A 21,521-nucleotide genomic window follows, 5' to 3' on the forward strand; every position below is an offset into this window, starting at 1 on the left:
ACAAACAAAGAAGCCTTGTACACTTTGTCCTTGAATAAACATGGACGACAAAAGACCATAGCCATTTTATTGACTGATTATGAGTAAATATGACATCACAATGCTAAAAATACCATCTTAGCCAAACAATGAGCAAATGATATATTGAGTGCTTGGTTGTAGCCGAGTCACAGCTACAACCGAGATTCATCCTAAATAGAGGAAAGATTTGTCTTCATTTATAATGTAATTGTGCCACGACTCATTAGAAACCAGCACCACAGCGGATGAGAAGCATAAACTCTAAATTTGACTGGATTATCCGTTTGTGATGCGGCCTAATGATCCAACAGAGTAAATAGCAATGTGGTAATTAGAAATTACACCAGATGATCCCATGCACACGTAGAAGGAATTAACCTGGAAACTGCATTATGTGAGATATATCTCTTTTAAACAGTGAGATCCGATTGTATTGTATGACATTTTATAGATAAATAAAAGAGGATAATATCATTGACAAAGAAAAAAAAGTTTGATTCCATTTAGTTAAAATAATCCTTCCCGTTAATTAAAATGAAATGGCCAGATTTGAGCCTTTAAGTGTATATTTGCCTCCATCTAGAGGAAGAATGTAGGCACTGACTCAGACAATATCTGACAAACTCACCTGGGGGACATGTACCTAATTACTATTTAAATTACACATTAAATTACAGACGTGACGTTAAAATGTATCAATCAGTGCGAGTTCAAACGCAACCTCAGTAAGCGTGATTAAATATTTTATCACAAGTCTCGAGAAATGTCTAACTCGTCCGTTTATTTACAGTACATTACGTAAATGTCTTAAGTATGAATTAGCCTAAAAATAGCAATGTTGTCGATTGCATACTGTGTTAAATACAGTTTTGCATTACTTAAAATTTTGATGTTTTATGGTGACTAAATCATACAATTATTTAGCAAATAATTGAATAGGGTGATGTTTTGTGGAAATTGATCATGACAGTCGAATGTTGATACAAACCTGAAAAAAGTAGTGGACAGACCGTCCCGAACCTAACAACGACGTTAGCAAACAGCGGGCGAAGTTAGCCAGCACGGTCGTTAAATTCGCCGTAAAATATGTAGAATCGATAGTGGAGTCACGACGAATGGAACTACCAGTAGGTGGTGTGGTGGTGAATAAATAAATGGCCACTTGAGTAAAATGCTGATGAGTGAATGAATGATATGAGCAAATCGTATTTGCTTGTTCAACTAGCAATGCCTGGCTATAGACCAAAATGGGGCAGGACATATTTTCCTTTCGGCTTTTCCCTTCAAGGGTCGCCACAGCAAGTCAGTGTCCTCCATCTTTAAAGGTTTGATCCGCATGTTTGTTTTGGCCTAGCTTTACGTCGGATGCCCTTCCTGACAAAACCCTCTGTATTTATCCAGGCTTGGGACCGGCACAAGAAGACATATGTCCCTTTGTGGCTACAGAACAAGCAACACGCTCAGTAAAAGGCTCCCAAACACAAAATGGTAATTGGCACAGCAACATTCAAAAAAGCAAAAACTATACTCCCCATTTGATGACAATGCTCTGAGGACATGCTACCCAAAAATCCTCAAGGAACGATGATTGAAACCATGTAGCGTATTTTCGTGTGTTGAAACGATCATGTGAATGTTTCATAGGCATGTTTCGTTTATTATTGGAAAATTTGAAAATAATTTATTCAAGTCCAAATTTGTTATTTGCCGAGCACAAAAATACAGTGCGTGCTGCCATAATTAAATTAAGTAATTTTGTTAAAAGTAAAGAATTAAATTAAGAAAGGGAGATACGTACATACGATATGAGCGAATCGTATTTGCTTGTTCGACCAGCGATGCCTGGCTACAGACCAAACAGAGCGTGCGCTCGTAGAATCTACGAAGACCCTACATATCAATTCCTTTCTCCCTCCGACCAAGACGGCAGTCCGAATAAAGATTCTCAACTCTATCCAGAAGTATCTTTTCCCGAAACACATTGCACCAAGCAACACAGTCATAATGATAAAGAAAAAAGTGAACTTGTGACAATTAGTTCCCTAAATCGAGGTGGTTGGATTGTAGTTGTTATTCTTTGGCAACGAATTTTGGTGCCACTTTCACAATATTTTTTTGTTTGGTAACACTATCAGATTGTGATTAGCTGTAAACGTAAAAGTCGCAATTATGGACGTGGCGAATGGGTAGGTGCAGTTTACAGGCGTCCCGCGACTGGGCGGTTGCCATTTATTTCTGGACAGTTTTACAACGTCAACGTCGACGTAGCATCCTAACGTTAGTTACGTATGCTTGGTGACTTGGACGGGAAGGAAGGAAATCGACAAGTGGGCTCACTGACTGCGCACCGCATCCGGATAAAAGCTTCGGTTCCTCTGCGTGATATCTTTCGGTGAAACATTTGGAATTACAGGGAGCTATTTCTCCACCCGCCGTGACGTTCGACATGGTTAATTTAAGAAGATATGTAGCGATCCGGTAAGTAGCTTGTTGACACCGACAACGAAGGGAGCTGCTCCGCGTGCTAAAGCTAACACGCTAACATCTACGCTTCCGAAGGAGTTGTGTCATATTCCGGGTGTTTTCTTGGGTGATATTACACAAGAAACACGTTTTAGCTAACCGTAACACCGGAGGTGTTAGGAGGTGGACGTGATGGCTTCAGATGTGATACAAAGCGAGGCGACTTTGAAGGGTGTGAGTGACACCAACTTGAACAATAGTCGCCCAGATTTTGGCACACCCAGGCTGACTCACGAAGGCTCCGGGAACAGACGCACGTCCAGTCCTTCGTCTTCTGGGGTGTCGGGAGAAGTGGACGAGGATGAGCTGGATGAACTGCAGCACAGCACGGCGTCCACGGTTGAAAATGGCGAGGAGGCATTTGAAAATAGTTTAACCAAAACGAGCAGCAGTCCAGATGAACGGACGACTCCGGATAATGAACGCAAGCCTGGTGTCCCGGTGAACCTTCCTCAGCCGTGCTCCCCACCTGGACCCAGTGGAAGGTATGTTGTGTTGTGATCACATCGTGAGATCTTAGAGACACAAGTCATGCACAATCTGGTAACACGTACAACGAGCTGTTTAAATTGTTTCTGGTTTTGCAACTGCACTGTTGCGTTCTGCTCGCACAACCTATTCATGGAATGTAATACAGTACTGACAACATTTCGAGAGGAAATTATGGTAGTTTTTTGTTATTATTGCCATTTCACGTGTTTCACGGCCCTTATATGTTTTAAAACATACACTGCAACAAACACTAACTTGAATTTCACTGAAAAGAAAAATAAATTGTACATTTTTTTCCTGCTGACCTACCCCCCCCCCCTGACTCCTTATCTCAAACCAGCAGTCTCAAACTTGAGTTGTTAACTAGACACTGATTTTTAAAATGGGATCAGCAAGTTCATGCTGCTGTTGAATCCACGTTCTTTCATCAGAGGCAGCTGGCTAAAAGTAAAGCCTTTTCTTTCTCAATTGCATTTTGAAACAGAAATTAATCATCTCCCCTTTCATCTAGAACTGCTTCATGTCACAAAGAGGGTACAGCAAGTGCTGAAGAATGAATGACTCTCTGTCGTTGTGTTATTATTTTTTGTTCTTTTGACTTCAAGATGGCGCCGCGAGAGTGGCTGCCTTTCCAGCAACTCCTGTATTTTGTTTTTGTACTTCTTCCTTACATAACTTTGCTGCTGTGAAATGTAAATTTCTCCACCGCAAGACGTATAAAGGTACATCCAATCCATCCCTTTATCATTATGCATGTTACTTTAGGTCTTAAAATAAAAATTTCTTCTTTGACTTTTGAGTCAGGGTGAAACTTGATTTTGGTTTGACAGTTTTAGTCATTTTTTTTCCCTATCCTCTTTATTAAATTTTTGTTTAATCTTTTTTGTTGTTGTGAGGCATATTTTTTGCCCCATATACAGCACTTTATTCACACCAGTGGTTGTTTTAATGTGATCTAAAAATACATGCCTGCGCTAGAGTGTGTTTTTGTGTTCTGGATTAAAATGTTGTTTGACAGGCCGTAAATGACTTGTCTTGGCTGCAGTAATTGCTATTGTGCGGCATGATTACTTTTCTGGACGTTTTTCTTTTACACCCCAAACAGTTGAAATGCCAGCTCCACAGACAGAAAGAGACTAAATGTTGATTTACACAGCGTTCGAGCCACATGTTCCTCTCGTCTATGTTTCGTGATATTGACTTTCCATGTTGAATTTGATTCATGATTTTGACGACAACAGCTTCGTTTCATTCCACGATTGGATTGGATTTACCTTTACTCATCTGTCGCAGTGGAGAAATTTACATTTCACAGCAGCAAAGTGGTGAAAAGGAAAGGAAAGAAAGAAGTAGAAAAATAAAATTCAGGAGCTGCGGGAAAGGCAGCCACTAGCCACTCTTGCCGCGCCATCTTGAAGTCAAAAGAACAAAAAAACTCTTGGTACATTTCTTGACTTTCAGTACAGATTCCTGTCTATGTTTTTAACATCTAGGTTTTGTGTTATGCAGGGGGTTTAGGCACATACCTGTACATAAGCGCTACAAGCTAAGCCAAATAAAGTCATTATTGTCATGTACTGAATACTCAGCATGCTTGTGTGTCTGGGTTTGCAAAAGTAACAGTCATAGATGTGATTATTGCATCAAAGGCAGCACTGTACAGCAAACATACAGATGATCAGCATTAGCAAATGGAACCTTGTGGTTCAGAAAACTAATCCTTAAACACCAGCTTGTAAGATTTTCACGAAGCCAGTGATCTGATTAGATGGCGAGTAGTAAATTGTAACAGTTGGAGCGACTTGAAACTTGCGCATGATTGGACAAGCGGCATTTGGCCGAGAGAGATTAGAGATTAATGAACGATAGCGTATAACGTACCGACTGTATTTGGATCGCTCAAATTGAAGTCAACATAAAATACGGCTTTATGCTTCCCAATTTTGTCTTGCATAATAATAATAATAATAATACATTTTATTTTAAGCGCCTTTCAAAGCTCTCAAGGACACTTGACGGTCACAGACAAGCGTAGATACTATAATAAATAAAATACAATTACAAATAGAATACAATAAATAAATAAAACAATTATAAATAGAAACAAGAAAAAGAGCTACACAGAAAATGCAATTTATGACATGACATATTATGACATGGTACATGCGTACAAAGTCAACTCACAGATAAGAAAATGTATGAGGTGTTGTTTACATTATCAACAAAGCAGTGACATTTTGTTTTTCCTCTACGCCGCACCAGAACACACAAACTTAGGCGCAGCCAGTATCCGTTGGCAATGGGTGGCACGGCACCAGTTCCTTCACAAGAAAGAAAGAAACTCAAAAGATGTTTTTCGGCAGCACGAATATGCTAGCAGCACGGTTTTTGATTTGGGAGGAATGTCGGTGCTATTTGACTGTCATACTGGACAGGTCTAGGGCAATTGTGCTTTTTTGCACCTGTAATGTGCAGCATTTTCATAGCCCCGCGGCTTGGAATTGAAGCGGATTTACTCGGGCGTGGCATGGAATTGAAGCGGATTTACGTGGGACAGCATCAATGGATGCTACAGCTTCGTGTTTTTTTAACATTTAGCTTGTAGCAGACGTGCACGTTCCACCATGACGTCCCTGATCCGCTGGTGAAAAGGACACATTGATCCTCTCTATCATTTAAAACTGCTTCATACAACAAAGAGGGTTCAGAAAGTTCTTTAGTTGTTTTTGTTGTTGTTTCGACTTCAAGATGGCGGCGTGAGAATGGCTGCTGTATTTTATTTTTCTATTTCTTCCTTTCCTTTCCACCTACTTTCACCACTTTACTACTGTTTAATGTACATTTCTCCCCTGCATGACTAATAAATGCGAATACAAATTTGTCATCTTTGAGCTTTGCATATGTTTAAAAATATTGTCCTTGTTTTGTTCTATCAAAAATAGACTTAAAGGACAACCGACGTCACTTTTTTGTTTCTTAACTGACAACAGAAAAACGTTTTATAGCATCTAAAATACACAAAAGACGCAGTATGATATTTTTAGTCAAATGCAAAACACCAATAAAAATGACTTAAAGTGTACAAACTCTGCAAAAAAATGAACCCGGAAGTGGCCAGTTTCAGAAGGTCCCGCCCCTTTGTTCGTGACATCACCCCAAGACGTCTTGCCTTGGTGGAGAATCAAAACAATGGCTTCAGATTCGGAGAATATGCTTTCTTGTTACTCGTCCAATTATGAATATGATTCAAATAGTTCTGAAGACGAAAGCATACATGTTTGCAATCGATTACAGAATTTATTCCATGCCATTTTGAGGTATCTGGGGGTGGGAAATGTAGCACAAAAAGAGGCAGAAAATGGTGACAAAGCTCCGGTAAGGAATTAATCAGCCCGTTTCCACAGGCTGATTATTTGTTGTTTTTTCTTTTTTTTTTTTTTTTTTTTTTACCCAGCCTGGAGCGCCAGGAATCGGTTGCTACGACAGAGGCCCGATTAAGGATGGAGGGAGTCGAGCTTAAGGAAGAGTGGCAGGACGAGGACTTTCCACGGTAGTATGACGCAAGAAATTTGTCTCCGGTAGAACACGCTGCACAAGTATCATCATAAAAAAAGACATGACAAATAAGTATGGAGGACACTAATAAAGGCTAATCTAGTCTAATTCCCTCATGTAAGTGGTAACTTTCAGGAACAACTGTGAGACAATGCAAAGTATCAAGCAGATAGTGGTTCAAGTGAGTACAAAGCTGGAGCTACAATGATTGTAACGGGATGCTGTTGCACAGGGTTGTTCAAAATTTCGAAGAGGCACTATACAGTTAGATTTGGGTTACTTTTTAGAGAGTTAATGGTGACGGTGGAAGAAACTGTTTAAATGTCTGCTGAATCGGTAGTGGCTCCTCTGAGAGGAGTAGCTGGAAAGGGTGGTGGGCAGGGTGCTGAGGGTCCAGTAGGATTTTCTGCGCTTTTGTTTTGATTCTTGCAGTTGTATATTCTATTTGTATATTATATATACAGTGATACCTCAACTTACAAACTTAATTGGTTCCCAGAAAGTGTGTGTAAGGTGAAAAGTTTGTCTTATTTCCCATAAGAAACCATAAAAAATTAGAATAATCCGTTCCCGGGTCCCCATAAAACATACTTTTCTACTAAATAAGCCTTAAAACTACACAAAATATACATTTTTTATATCTAATAAATGTCTATTGTATTGTAATAAAGAAATAAACGGTACTATATAATAAAGTCGTTTTATTTACCTTTGTGATGGTCTTGATATCCGGGTGAAGTTGCCGTGCTTTCACGGCGATAATACCCTCACTCACTGTCCCCTGTTAGCTGCTTTTCGTTAATCCAAATCAACAGAAGTTTTTCAAACTTTTCTATTACCTGAGACCGTTGCTTAGACAACACAAAAACACCCATAGCCACACGTCGCAATGGTCGATTTAGCATACTGGGATGCTAAGTCACACAAACGCACACCTGTTTTTCGATTATTTTGTTCTGTTCGACCATAATTTTCTTTAATGTGTTCTTGGGCTTAACACTAGCCTGTGGTGGGGTCTTTTTCGGTCTCATAATAGCAAAAGTACTCCACTTGATAACAAACCACGTCTGCACTGGGTGCACTCAAAGAAAGTGGGCGTGGAAAAGTAGTCCGCCAGCCACTGTGGCGCTGTTCGACCGTGTGGTTTGGGGTTCATCCGCTGAAAACTAGTCCGCCAGCCACCGTGGAGCTGTGTGGTTTGGTTGTCTGACGAAAACTAGTTTGTATGCCAAGATTATATTCTCGTGAGTTTAATGTTCGTAAGGCGAAAAGTTCATTAGCTAAAGCGTTCAATCTATAATGGCCGAGGTATCACTGTACTTATTTATTTATATTATTTAAAATTATGTATTAGGAAAAGAAGAAATTATGTATCATATATTATATCATGTATTATTATTATATGATTATATTCTGCCCATTAGGCCTCTACCTGAGGAGGAGGAGCTCGAAGAAGAGTTGTTTGCTGAAGCGCCTGACGAAGGCGATCCTGGTAATCAAGAACTTTTTGAGACTGGGCAGCAAAAGTCGATAAACAACAACAAAGGAACCTGTTGAGAGCCAATACAAGAGATCATCAGAAATGCTTGTTGAAAAAGAGTGATGCTTAACTCATTCACTGCCATTCACAAATTTATTCGGGAATTGAAAATATGACATAGAGCGCCATTCCCGAATTTGTTTGGGTTTTGTTTTTTTCATGTTTGGGTGTCGATAAAGCCCTGGCCATGGCCTCCTGCGATGTTTTTTTTTTCTTTTCCACAAGGGAGCAGCATTTCCCTTTTTTTCCATGTTAGCGCCTTGTTCTGCCTTCAGCTGTTAAAGCACTATATAAAACAATATGTATGTATTCATTGTATTTTGGACAGCCGCCCTCATTTCAAGCTCATATAACTCCAGACTCATATAATTTAGGAATTGACTCTTTTTTTATGATGAAAGAAGAGAGTCTAAGGTTTCTTATGCTGCATTAACTGTTTATGTAGTCCTAGAACTCAATATTCTGTGGGTCCTGAAATTTGAGTGAAAATGACACATTTTTGTATATGCCTGGCAGTGAATGAGTTAATATTTCATACGTCATGCCATTTGTTTGAACAATAACCCCCTGGACTGTGAACTACGGTTTTATTTAAAAAGTATGAATAGTTTTTTTTGCAACCTCTAAAACGACTTTCTGGTTGTGGCCAATGTTAATGTAAAGGCACATTCATGATACATATTATGTTCTCTGCGTACACCCACAGGCTATGAGGTGAATAACAGTAAAAAGGAGAAAAAGAAGCTGTCGGCTCCGGATATCAACCTCACGCTCGACCGCAGTGAAGGTTCCATTCTTTCAGATGAATTGGATGAAAGTACGGAGCTGGACTTGGACAACATGGACACGCCTTCGGACAACAGCAATGAGTTTGATTGGGAAGGTAACACCGCTTGACTATTTTGTACTTGTCAACTTCTTGAACAAATATGCATACTTTTACCTAAAGGGGCGCAATTTGTCAATACGCACTTCATTCAGACCGCTTGTTTTTCCTCTGTCTTTGATAATACAGCATAAGGACAAAAGTTTTGGGACACAGTCATTCCATATACAAGGAGTGAAAATGTCTCATTCATGAACGTCTCGGTTCTCATCCCATTCGGTTTTCAACCGAAAATGTCATATTTTGTATGCCCCGGTATACAACCGAAATTCGGTTCTCAACCAAACTGAGTGCACCTGAATGCATCACTCGACTACCCTCCGCGTCCTCATACATTACTTCCTTATATGTCACAACTTCCTCATTGTGACCAACGCATTATTTGTGTTGTTTTATTTTTGCGAAAATGCAGACATATTTGGTTAAGATCTCCAGAATAGTATGATTTTAAAGCAAGCAGAGGATGGTTTGAAAAGTTAGTGTGCCCTGTGATTGGTGAGCAACAAGTTCAGGATGTCCCCCCGCTTACTGCCCAAAGACAGCTGGGATAGGTGCCAACAGACAGAGAGATTTTTATGTACAGATGTTAATGTTGATGTTAAAAATTGGTGAAAATAAAACATTACAGTTTGTTTTAATAGAATTTTACACATGACCTGCTCTATTATTAAGTTTTTAATCCGGTTTATGCTGTGAAATAGTTAAAAAGTTGTTTTCTAGACTTTGAACGGAATAAGATTTTTTACATTGGTTTTAATGGAAAGTGCTGTTTCGGTTTTTGAACAAATCGGTTTTCGAACAGGTTTCTGAAACTGATTGTGGTCGAAAACCGAGGTATGACTGGATGTTATTTGTTGGTGCATTTCATAATCTGGTGCGCTTTATGAAATACGGTATACAGTTTTTTTATCATTTCAAATAATGTACGGTATAGCACAACCTTTTTAAGTGGGTAACTGCCTAAAGTGGAGTTAAAATGTGTTTTGTTTTTTCTTTCCACACTGCTGCCTTCCGCTTTTTCATGTGGAAGGATTGTTTCCATTGCCTGCCTGGAAACAGGCTGCAGGTCAACAACAGGTTTCTCGCTTGCGGTAAGGTTCCTCGGACAGTTCCTGGATGCCCCCCAGTTTTTCGGTCAATCAAACCTTGCCGTCCAGATTATGTTCTGTTGCCACTCGTAAAAAAAAAAAAAAAAATCATGATTTTTTTTTTGAAGCATTCAAAATTATTTTTGTGCATGATTTTTTCATCTTTCCTTAAATTTAAGCACATTTTGAGAAATCCATGTTGTGCATGTGTCATTCCTACACGCATGATATATTTCATTGTAAAATATGCAGTCTGATAGATGAGAAGGTTTCTTCAGCCGTCATCTGTACAAAAGTGAAGGTTTCGGACGTTTCGCCTCCTATCCAAGAGGCTTCGTCAGCGAACAGTTCGCTGACGAAACTATTGTTTAGCTATCTAGCTGGCTCGGTAGCTATCTATTAGTGACTTTATCCTGTGACTGTAAAGTGACCTTGAGAGTTTCGAAAGGTGCTTATAAATGAAATGTATTATTATTGTTACTGTATCTATTAGCTAGCTAGCTTTCTATCTATTTGAGTTATTTCCGGGTTGAATGAACGCTGGCGCGCGTGGCCGCCGCGACTCACCCGCGGAAAAACGTATCCTTAGTTTTGAAAGGCGCTTATAAATGAAATGTATTATTATTATTATAATTATTAAACCCGAACAAATTTGGGAATGTTGCTCCACGTCATGCTTTTCGCTTTTCAATTACCGAATAAATTCGAGAATGGCAGTGAATGAGTTAAACTTTACTGGGGCGGAGCCCATATGATGTTTATGTCATATTTCCTCTGGGATTTTTGCACACACATTACTCTCTAAATGTTTAAGGGCAATTGCTAATGTACTTTATTTTGAAGGGCAAAGCATTAAAGGACAACCGACGTCACATTTTTGTTTCTTAACTGACATCAGAAAAACGTTTTATAGCATCTAAAATACCCAAAACACGCAGTATAATATTTTTATTCAAATACAAAACACAAATAAAAATGACTTAAAGTGACCAAAATCTGCAAAAAATTGAGCTGCGAATTGGGCATTTTCAGAAAGTCCCGCCCCCAGTTTGTGACGTCACGCCAAGACGTCTTGCATTGCTTGAGAATCCAAACAATGGCTTCAGATTCGGACAATATGCTTTCTTGTTACACATCCAGTTATGAATATGATTCAAATAGTTCTGAAGAGGAAAGCATACATGTTTGCAATCGATTAAATAATTTATTTGTGCCATTTTGAGGCAACATTGGGGGAAAATCTCTCACCCAAAAAAAGAGGCACAAAATGGCGACCTCCTGTGGCCACCTCCGTTTCCACAGGCTGATAAATTCTTTATATGGAGCTTGGACACCCTCTTCTGGCGGCTTTTGGGTGCAACACAAGGTTTTCAGACTAAACAAGTTAGCAAAATACATTGACGTGATGGAAGGACTGCTACAATGTGTGTTTTTTTTTTGGTCAGGGGGCGTTCCTTTAGAGACGTCACGTACGGACTCGTCACCAACTCAAAAACAAGACTTCCTGAAAAGCCATTTTACAAATTATGGACACAGCTTGTCCGGAGACGTCGGTTATCCTTTAAATTTATTAGAAAAATAGTCAAGTTGTTAATTTGGTAATAACTAGGGGAAAAAATATACATCCGAACTGGTGAGTAAAACAATTGATAGTTGGTCTTACGCGGCCTTAGATTCTAAATGAAGGGGCGTGGGGTGATTTGTTTATTAGCATGAAAATGAAGTGCAAGTGGAGCAGAAAAGATATATGAGGCTGATAATCTTAATATTTATTCCATAAATAGTCAAAATCGCCACTGTTGGTCCTCAAGCGATGAGGCTGTGATTCTCCACGTAATCATTCTTTGCTTTCGCCGCCACCTTCAGTTCTGTTACACTGTTTCATACAAAGATCATCCATCCGCTCTCTGTTAAATAAAAATTATGGGGTGTATTTATTTTTTTTTTTGATGGCGATCCCTGTTGATCAATGAATATTTTTGGTGCTTTACTCAAACAAGGGTTACCAATCAAACAATCACCACCCGACACCACCTCGTTTCTCCTCAGATGATCTCCCCAAGCCCAAGACGACCGAGCTACTCGAAAAGGGCGTGGAGTCGGTCCATCCGTACGCCGCCTCGGAGGAGGCGGACGAGGGCCGCCGCTGGAGGGTCTTTCGCATCGGAGACCAGGAACACAAAGTGGACATGTCGGCCATTGATCCTTACAAGCGGGTTATAAGCCATGGAGGTCAGTGTGTCCGGTCACACACCCTGACAATTACCCATGACAAGCTCAGTTGCTTGGGCGTTTAACTCATTCATTGCCAGACGATGTGCAACCTTATTTACAAACTGGCTATTTTCTGGGACTGTGCTCATATCCACATGACACACCCAAAATTATCATATTTTCCGGTGTCTAAGGCGCACTGAAAAGCCTTGATTTTCTCCAAAAGATGACCCTGCATCTTATACGCTGGTACGTCTTATATGTGAAGTAATACTAAGGCACAACGGGTCTCGCAACTACTGTCAGTAGGCACTGACTCCATTTACCCCCCGCAGAACAAGTAGTGCACGGTGCATGCTAGGATATAGAAAATGGCATCTCATTTCAATAATGTCTTAACTTATTCACTGCCAGACATGTGCACAAATGTGTCCGAATCCAGTGCCAGGGTTTTTGTCATTGTCACTCGAATTCCAGGACCCACAGAATAGTGAGTTTTTGGACTAGATAAACATTCAATGCAGCGTAGGAAACCTTATACCTGTAATCTCTTTTTTTCTTCAGAAATGTTAAACAATCGCTTTGATTGATTGCAAAATGATTGTGATGAATCGGGACAGTTGGGCTAAATCATTTTGAAAAACTAGCAAACTGAAATAGAGAGGAACATTAAGTTAGAAAAATCAACTTAACATGTAAACACGTTTTTAACTCATTCAATGCCAGACGATGGGCAAAAATGTGTCTACTCCAGTGCCAGGATTTATTTCATTTTCACTCAAATTGTAGGACCCACAGAATATTGAGTTTTAGGGCTACATAAACATTGAATTCAACGTAAGAAACCTTAGACTCCCTTTTTTCATCAGAAAAAATGGTTAATTCTTAAGTTTTATGGGTTTGGAGTTATCTGAGCTTGAAATGCGGATGGCTGTACAAAATACAGTACATACATACATACATTTGTATAGCACTTTAACAACAGCTGAAGCTGGAACAAGGCGCGAACATGGACAAAAGGCAAATGGTGCCCCCTCGTGTAAGGAAAAAAACATTGCCAGACCAGCGCTTTATCGGCACCCGATGCAAGAAAAAAACAAAATCCGAACAAATTGGCAAATGCCACTCCGTATCACACTTTTCAAAGAGTTAAGTAGAAATGTGTGAGCCGCGTCTTGCGTTCCAGTAACAATGGACGAAGCAATATCACAAAAACCTCAACCATCCCTAAAATTGACTAGGATGGGCTCCAAATCATGTCAACAAAAACAAACCCCGGCGCAAAATAAACGCTTTCATTGCATTGAGTTGGAATGCTATTTCTCTCTTCAGGTTACTATGGAGATGGCTTGAATGCCATCATTGTGTTTGCCGTGTGCTACATGCCGGAGAGCAGTCAACCAAATTACAGATACATCATGGACAATTTATTCAAGTGAGCCTTTTTGTTTGGATTGGATTGGATTTGGATATGCCTTTATTAGTCTCGCTGTGGAGACATTTACATTTCACAGCAGCAAAGTGATGAAATCACTTAGGATCATGAGTGAACAGTTTTTGCTCATGCAATAAAACCTTGGCAGGTACGTCATTGGTACGCTGGAACTTTTGGTGGCGGAAAACTACATGATTGTGTACCTTAACGGGGCGACCTCAAGGAAAAAGATGCCGACCGTCGGCTGGCTACGAAAATGTTATCAGCAGATTGATCGAAGGTAACTAGCTGTCACTGTAATTAAAACAACCAAAGGGGGAATAAAATGTATTGGTTAATTTCTCCATTTTTGTTTCGCAGGCTGAGGAAAAATTTAAAGTCTTTGATCATCGTCCATCCCTCTTGGTTCATTCGCACGCTGCTGGCACTCACAAAACCTTTTATTAGGTAAGATGAATGTTAAGATATTGGTAAATTCTTCTCATTTTAAACACATTTCTCCTTTCAACAGCTCCAAATTTAGTCAAAAAATCAAGTTTGTGTACAGCCTGACAGACCTGGCAGAGTTAGTCCCAATGGAGTACGTGTCCATTCCGGAGTGTATCAAACTGTGAGTATTCGGATTCCTCAATTCTCACACACATTCACCCATTGTGTCCACCGTCTTTCAAACAATCAACGCCCTGTTTTCATATCTGACGCACCGTGATAATGCAAAACATTAATCGCTAAAATGTCGGCGAAATATCTTCAATTATATAACTACATTAGTGAGTGGAAGTCGCGGTGATTGAAAGGTTGCCTTTCTATCCAATGTTATGCTCAAGCCGAAGTGCATCAGGTGTTTGTAAATACACAAGAGCCAACGATACATGTGTCTTTGAGGTTTTTTTTAACTCATCCACTGCCAGACATGTGCAAAAATCTCCAGCGCCAGGGTTTTTGTCATTGACACTTGAATTCCATGATATTACAGACTTCCTGTATTGAGTTTTAGGACTACATAAACATTTAATACAGCGTTAGAAACCTGAGACTCTTTTAAAGAAAAAAAGTTAATTACTAAATTATGGGTCTGGAGTTATCTGAGCTTGAAATGAGGGTGGCTGTCCAAAATACAATGCAATACAGATGCTCCCCAACTTACAAACGAGATACGTTCCGAGCGGTCGTTCGTAAGGTGAATTTGTTCATATGTTGCTTCAGTGCTATATTTTGTATTGAATGTACATTTAAAGGACAACCGACGTCTCCGGACAAGTTGTGTCCATAATTTGTAAAATGACTTCTACTGAGCGTATTTTACAAAGATTCCACCGCATATAGCTATATTTCACGTTTTAAGACTCGCGCTGAATATTCAGGAAGTCTTGTTTTTGAGTTGGTGATGAGTCCGTACGTGACGTCACTACAGGACCACCCTTGAGCCGTAAAAAAGACGCATTGTAGCGGTCCTTCCATCACGTCAATGTATTTTGCTGTACTTGTTTGGTCTGGGGACCTCGTGTTGCACCCAAAAGCCGCCAGAAGGCCAGAAGAGGGTGTCCAAGCGCCATATAAGGAATTTATCAGCCTGTGTAAACGGAGGCGGCCACAGGATGTCTCCATTTTGTGCCTCTTTTTTTGGGTGAGAGATTTTACCCCAATGTTGCCTCAAAATGGCACAAATAAATTATTTAATCGATTGCAAACATGTATGCTTTCCTCTTCAGAACTATTTGCATCATATTCATAACTGGATGTGTAACAAGAAAGCATATTGTCTGAATCTGAAGCCATTGTTTTGATTCTCCAGCAATGCAAGACGTCTTGGCGTGACATCACGAACTGGGGGCGGGACTTTCTGAAAATGCCCAATTCGCAGCTCAATTTTTTTGCAGATTTTGGACACTTTAAGTCATTTTTATTGGTGTTTTGCATTTGACTAAAAATATCATACTGCGTGTTTTGAGTATTTTAGATGCTATAAAACGTTTTTCTGATATCAGTTAGGAAATAAAAGTGATGTCAGTTGTCCTTTAAGGCTTATATAAGTATGTTTAATATTTATATATGTATAATAATAATAATAATAATACATTTTATTGTAAGCACTTTTCTAAGCTCTCAAGGACACTTTACAGTCACAGACAAGCATAGATACTATAATAAATAAAATACAATTCCAAATAGAATACAATAAATAAAATACAATAATAAATAGAAACAAGGGATAGAGCTACACAGAAAATGTGATTTTAAATAGGTGGGTTTTGAGATGGGATTTGAAGGTGGGAAGAGAATCGATGTTACGTATGTTGGGAGGAAGTGAGTTGCAGACTTTGGGGGCAGAGCAGCTGAAAGCTCTGTCCCCCATCGTGCTGAGACGGGCAGCACACAGAGGTGGAGGGAGGAAGAGGATCTGAGGGAACGAGAGGGAATAGAAATTTGAAGAAGGTCGGATGGGTATGGGGGGCAAGGTGTCTATAAGTATGTTTAAAGGACAACCGACACCGTTTTTTGGTTTCCTAACTGACGTCAGAAAAACGTTTTATACCATCTAAAATACCCAAAACACGCAGCCTGATGTTTTTAGTCAAATTATTTGACCAATGAACATGAGTTAACGTGTCCCAAAACTACTTCAAAAGACCTTGAGATGGCGAGTTTCAGAAGGTCCCGTCCCCCCGTACCCCCTTGTTGTTGTTTTTTAATTATCTATACATTTCAAACATACTTGGTCGTTTCAATATATGATTGTTGGCGGAGTGGCTAAGTTTTGGCTGTTTTTCTTTCTTCTCCCCACACCTGAAACTTCATTTCCATTCCCCTTCTTAAGGTTTGACGAGGAAAAAAATAGGAAAAGCCATAAAAGGTATCATGGATTGTTCACCCCAGAATTGTTTCCTTTCACAAAACTAACAACGATGAGTTTTCCTTGTCCGAACACCCCAGCAACCCCCCACTGTGTTGTTTTGAGTTGAGATGACTTGAATTTGTACCCAAAACCAATAACATTTGTCATTCACCATTTTTGTCCACTCAAAACTATTCTTAAGGATCGTTTCAAATGTGTTCTTTATGTCGCTTTATGCAAAACGTGACTATCAAAGCATTTCCACACGGACTATCAAGAAGCTTATCATTGCGGTTTTTCTTGGAAAAACTTTTAAAATGTGACTTTTTTGGGGGATAAATTGAACCATGTTCGCCTAAAGGAAGTGGATGGAGTCACCAGGAAGTAGGCGAACATGGTCCATCACCAATGCACGTAACTTGGCGCTCACATGGTTCCCCCCTCGCAACCTCCCACCCACTTCCACAGCTTTTTTTTGCTGCATGACACACCGCAAACCTAACTCTGACAAGCCTCATTCTTCCTGACTTGCGCATGTTGATTTAATATGCACATTTACACGCGGTCGCTGTTGATTTGCTTGTTTTTGTTTTTTGTTTTAGTTTTTTTTTTTTTGGGGGGGGGCATCAATACACTGCAGCACATCACATACACACTTTTCACCTCAGCTTGACTGGTAATGTGATGCACGAATTTTGTATGACTTTAATAAATGTTTATTTGTACATGAAGTAAAAAAAACGAATACAGTGTTTCCTCCGCTTATGAACTTAATTGGTTCCCAGAAAATGTGTGTAAGGTGAAAAGTGTGCACCCCAAAAAATAATTTCCCAGAGGAAACCATTAAAATGAGATTAATGCCTTCCCAGGTCCCCATAAAACATAAATTTCTACTAAATAAGCCTTAAAATTAAACAAAATATACCTTATTTTATGTATAATAAATGTGCTATTGGATTGTAATTAAAGAAATAAACTGTACAGTATAATAAAGGTGTTTTATTTACCATTGTTATGGTCATTGATGTGCCTCTTGATGATATCTGAGTGAAGTTTCCGTGTTTTCTCGGCGATGTTACCCTCACTCACACTGTCCCGTGCTAGCTGCTTTTTTACAACCTCTTCTATTGCCTGAGATCGTTGCTTAGACAACACAGAAACATCCTTAGCCACATGTAGCAATGGTCGACTTAGCATACTGGTACTGGGACGCCAAGTCACACAAACGCACACCTCGTTCATGTTTTTTGATGATCTCCTTTTTCTGCTTGACCGTAATTTCTTTGTGGCCTCTTTGGTATAACACTAGCCTGTGGTGGGCTCTTTTCGGTACTATAATAGCAAAAGTACTCCACTCGATAACAAACCACGTCCGCACTCAAAGAAAGGCGGTGCCGAAAACTAGTCCGCCAGCCACCGTGCCGCTGTTCGACCGGGTGGTTTGCTGTTCATCCATTGAAAACTCTTTCGCCAGCCGCCATGGCGCTGTGTGGTTTGTTTTGTCCGCCGAGAACTAGTTTGTTAGACAAAACTATATGCTCGCGAATTCAATGTTAGTGAGGCGAAAAGTTTGTGAGCTAAAGCGTTCGTAAGCTATCACTGTATAATGAAACACTTATCCTTTGATTGTAAAGTGACCTTGAAAGGTGCTTATAAACGACATGTATTATTATTAATAGACAATTTAATAATTAAAAATGAGAAATAAATAAAGATGATGAGCACCTAATAGAAAATTTTCATGTCAAGTGTCACCATCACAAAATCTTAAATGGAACAGACACTTGTTAACATTCTTATTAAAAAAAAACACATTTGAGGAGTTGCAAGTCTTGGGGGAGAGGAAGGGGCTAGTTGATGATCAATTCGACATATTTCCAATGTGATTGACGACTGACATCAATTTCCCCTTTAATTTATTTATTTAAAGGACAACCGACACCATTTTTTTGTTTCCTAACTGACATCAGAACAACGTTTTATAGCATCTAAAATACCCAAAACACGCAGGATTATATTTTTAGTCAAATGCAAAACACCAATAAAAATGAGTTAGTGTCCCAAAACTACTTCAAAATAAGCCCGGAAATTGCGAGTCTCAGATGGTCCCGCCCCCTCGTTCGTGACATCACACCAGGACGTCTTGGCCTTGCTCTCGAATCAAAACAATGGCTTCAGATTCGGAGAAGATGCTTTCTTGTTACTCATCCAGTTATGAATATGATTCAAATAGTTCTGAAGAGGAAAGCATAAATGTTTGCAATCGATTAAAGAAGTCCATCCGTATCATTTTGAGCCATCAGGACTCCAATGTAGCGTCCCAGAAAATGCACAAAATGGCGCCCAAGCTCCGTTGGAAATGGGCTGATTTGTCTGCTGGGAATTTCTGTCAACTAGAATCAATGGCATGGCTTGAGGAGCCCGCGATAAGAAGAAAGGAGCGTTAGCGCAGTGCCGATGCAACTGCTTCATGTCATCACAAAGAGGGTACAGCAAGTCCTGAAGAATGACTCTGTGTCTTGTGTTGTCATATTATTTGTTATTTTTGTTTTTCCCAAGATGGCGGCGCGTGAACACGCAGCGGCTCCCCTCTCCCGGCAAATTGGCGTTTTCATGTTTATTATGTTTGTTAAAGTCATGATAAGTGCCTTGTATGCTGGGTCCGAGAGGACAGTAATTTCATCTGTGCTGTATGTCATGCATATTAGCATATTTGACAATAAAGCTGACTTTGATTTTGACTTGACTTTGAAATAGTAGTCTTGGTACAAGACACAACGATTTACCATCGCGTTATGTATGTGTTTTCCTTCTAATTTCGCCATCAACACGAAGTTTTCAGGCCAAACAAAGCACCCGAAATGCATTGTGTATCGCTTTCTCGGTCAGGGGCGTTCCAGACGTGACGTCACGTCAGGCATCGTCATCAACTTGAAAACAAGACTTCCTGAATCTTCAGCGCGAATGTTAAAACGTAAAATATAGCTATATGCCGATGAATCTTTGTAAAATACGCTCAGTAGAAGTCATTTTACAATTTATGGACACAACTTGTCCGAAGGCGTCGGTTGTCCTTTAAATAATTCTTCAAACTTCAGATTTTAGAACTGTCAACTCAATAAACACTGTCCGTTGGTCCACGCAGGATCGACCAGGAGGAGCACGGCAAAGTGGAGACGGCCACCCCTGCGCTTCCCAACTAATCCTGCCAAATTGCCCGGAATGAGGGCAATGAAGAATGTCCGAATCGCTGCCTATTTTTTATTTTTGTGTGTTTGAGTTTCGGGGGTTGACATGACTGGAAGGGTTTTGCATTAGGAAAGTGCCTTTTTGAGACGATGCTGCCTTTTACGTTTTGCAGGTTGCCTGACTTTGTAAAGCAGTACATGCTGTCCCAAGAGGTTTTTAATCCTTTTTTTTTTCTTTTAGTGTAATTTAATCCCGCTATATCATGTCTTCTTCCTGTTGTGTCTACTCTTTATTTAAGGCACTCTGTTACATTTGAATCGATTGCTGCATGTACTGCTTTATTACATTTAAATGTAGATATTTATATTCAAAAAAAGGTGGTGACAAAAGAAGAGAAAGTAATATATTTTTATTGTTGCCCTGATTTTAAAAATACGTTTTCAATCTCTGACTACCCCATGCCGTTGATCAAAGCTTGTATTGTCATATACACATTTTCATATTTGCTTGTTTATAGTCAATATTTGTGTGGTTTATAAATCAATCGAAGCAAGATACAGTATTGCACACAATAATTCTCAAGTGGGCCACTGGGTGACGCTATAATCCTTAAATGCTTACAACAATTTTGACAGTCAATGAAGTGGCCTCTAAGAGCAAATACATTTGACCAGGGATTTAACCGAAATGGAATATCTTGTAACTCCTTGCTACTGTTTACTGGAAGCACAAAAAGTACACCTTAATGACTCATAAGACTATGCCATGATATTTTCAGAAGGGTCCGTGTGATGTTTTCTGAGTTTCTGTGTATCTTACAATGTAATGGTTGATTTAAAAGATTACAATATGAGCCACTGGTTGTGTAATTCGATTAATGAGATGCACTGTATGCATATTACTTAACCCATTAATGGAATGGTCAGAGACACACACAAAAACGATAGCCTCCATGTGGTGATTATATTAAGTATATCGATATGCAGTACATTTGCTGTAAATAATTGCAGCATGCTCCAGCAAGTTTGATCATGATATTAAAATCCACAAATGAATGTATTGTTGTGTTTTCGGTCCTGCGCTTATAAATGAAATGTATTATTATGATGTACAGCCGAGCCGAAATAGTGCAAAGTTCTTACACTACATGGTACATGGTACAGTTCCACCTGTGTAGCCACATGTTGCCTCTTATAAAAACAGATTTGTCTTCAATTAACCCATATTATGTTAAGGGGTTATTTTACCCATTTCCATTTGTGTATTGACTAAATTGGTATCTAGATATCAAAATGTATCCCAACGGGATAGAAAATATGTTGTCTCTCTTTCCAAGTACTGTATGTTTATTGATAGAACGGTTTTAGATGCCATGAACCAGATAGAATCGTCATTTTTAACCCATCATTGATAACATCTCAGAAACAGTTATTGCTGATATCACCTATTATTTGACTGTTTTGTGTGGCTTTTTACATTCGGGTAAAGATGACCAACAACATAACGTGATTTTTTTCAACATACTAATAGGAGGGTTAAATAGTCCAATTTTCACAGTTAGTTGCCGCGCTGGCTTTTCCAGATGTTCTCTCCACAAATATTTGTAAACGATTGTTTTAACCCGTAAATAGATGTTGTTTTGTTTTTTATTTTATTTTTCTTAGGGGGGTTACGTTTTCGTAACAAAGCTAGCAGATGGCCAATTGCACAAAAAAATATGCGTCTTCATTAGCATATCTGGT

General features: G+C 39.4%; 2 protein-coding genes and 1 long non-coding RNA gene across 6 annotated transcripts in view; 1 reads left to right on the top strand and 2 right to left on the bottom strand.

The window, feature by feature from the left end:
- LOC148897719 (uncharacterized) overlaps positions 1-2,907 on the bottom strand; it is a 22,494-nt gene extending 19,587 nt beyond the window's left edge. Inside the window, exon 1 of the long non-coding RNA XR_016114952.1 lies at positions 2,779-2,907. This is a non-coding gene — a long non-coding RNA (uncharacterized LOC148897719). The remainder of the gene's footprint in view (positions 1-2,778) is intronic.
- Positions 90-20,834, top strand: bnip2 (BCL2 interacting protein 2). 3 transcript variants are annotated; one of them, XM_088996201.1, is made up of 12 exons: positions 94-2,499; positions 2,745-3,029; positions 6,491-6,586; positions 8,016-8,083; positions 8,838-9,014; positions 12,155-12,337; positions 13,652-13,754; positions 13,903-14,034; positions 14,115-14,201; positions 14,266-14,364; positions 16,573-16,608; positions 19,736-20,834. In XM_088996201.1, exons 1-12 carry the CDS (start codon positions 2,468-2,470, stop codon positions 19,791-19,793), a joined length of 1,356 nt encoding a protein of 451 aa, XP_088852327.1. In that variant the 5' UTR covers positions 94-2,467; the 3' UTR covers positions 19,794-20,834. The 3 variants fall into 3 exon arrangements, with proteins under 3 accessions (XP_088852325.1, XP_088852327.1, XP_088852326.1); XM_088996199.1 differs by having other exon boundaries at positions 90-3,029; XM_088996200.1 differs by lacking the exon at positions 16,573-16,608 and having other exon boundaries at positions 121-3,029.
- gcnt3 (glucosaminyl (N-acetyl) transferase 3, mucin type) overlaps positions 5,083-21,521 on the bottom strand; it is a 19,348-nt gene continuing 2,909 nt past the window's right edge. Inside the window, exons 2-3 of one of the 2 annotated variants that reach the window (XM_088996203.1) lie at positions 8,024-8,141; positions 5,083-5,357 (exon numbers count right to left, since the gene is read on the bottom strand). The gene's annotated coding sequence lies outside the window, so the exon portion shown is untranslated. Of the gene's footprint in view, positions 5,358-8,015; positions 8,142-21,521 lie in introns of those variants that run through there. The other variant, XM_088996202.1, reaches the window with a different exon arrangement.

The sequence above is a fragment of the Hippocampus bargibanti genome, linkage group LG05 (assembly GCF_051943395.1).
Source record: "Hippocampus bargibanti isolate YZ-2025 linkage group LG05, ASM5194339v1, whole genome shotgun sequence".
Taxonomy (NCBI): Eukaryota; Metazoa; Chordata; class Actinopteri; order Syngnathiformes; family Syngnathidae; genus Hippocampus; species Hippocampus bargibanti.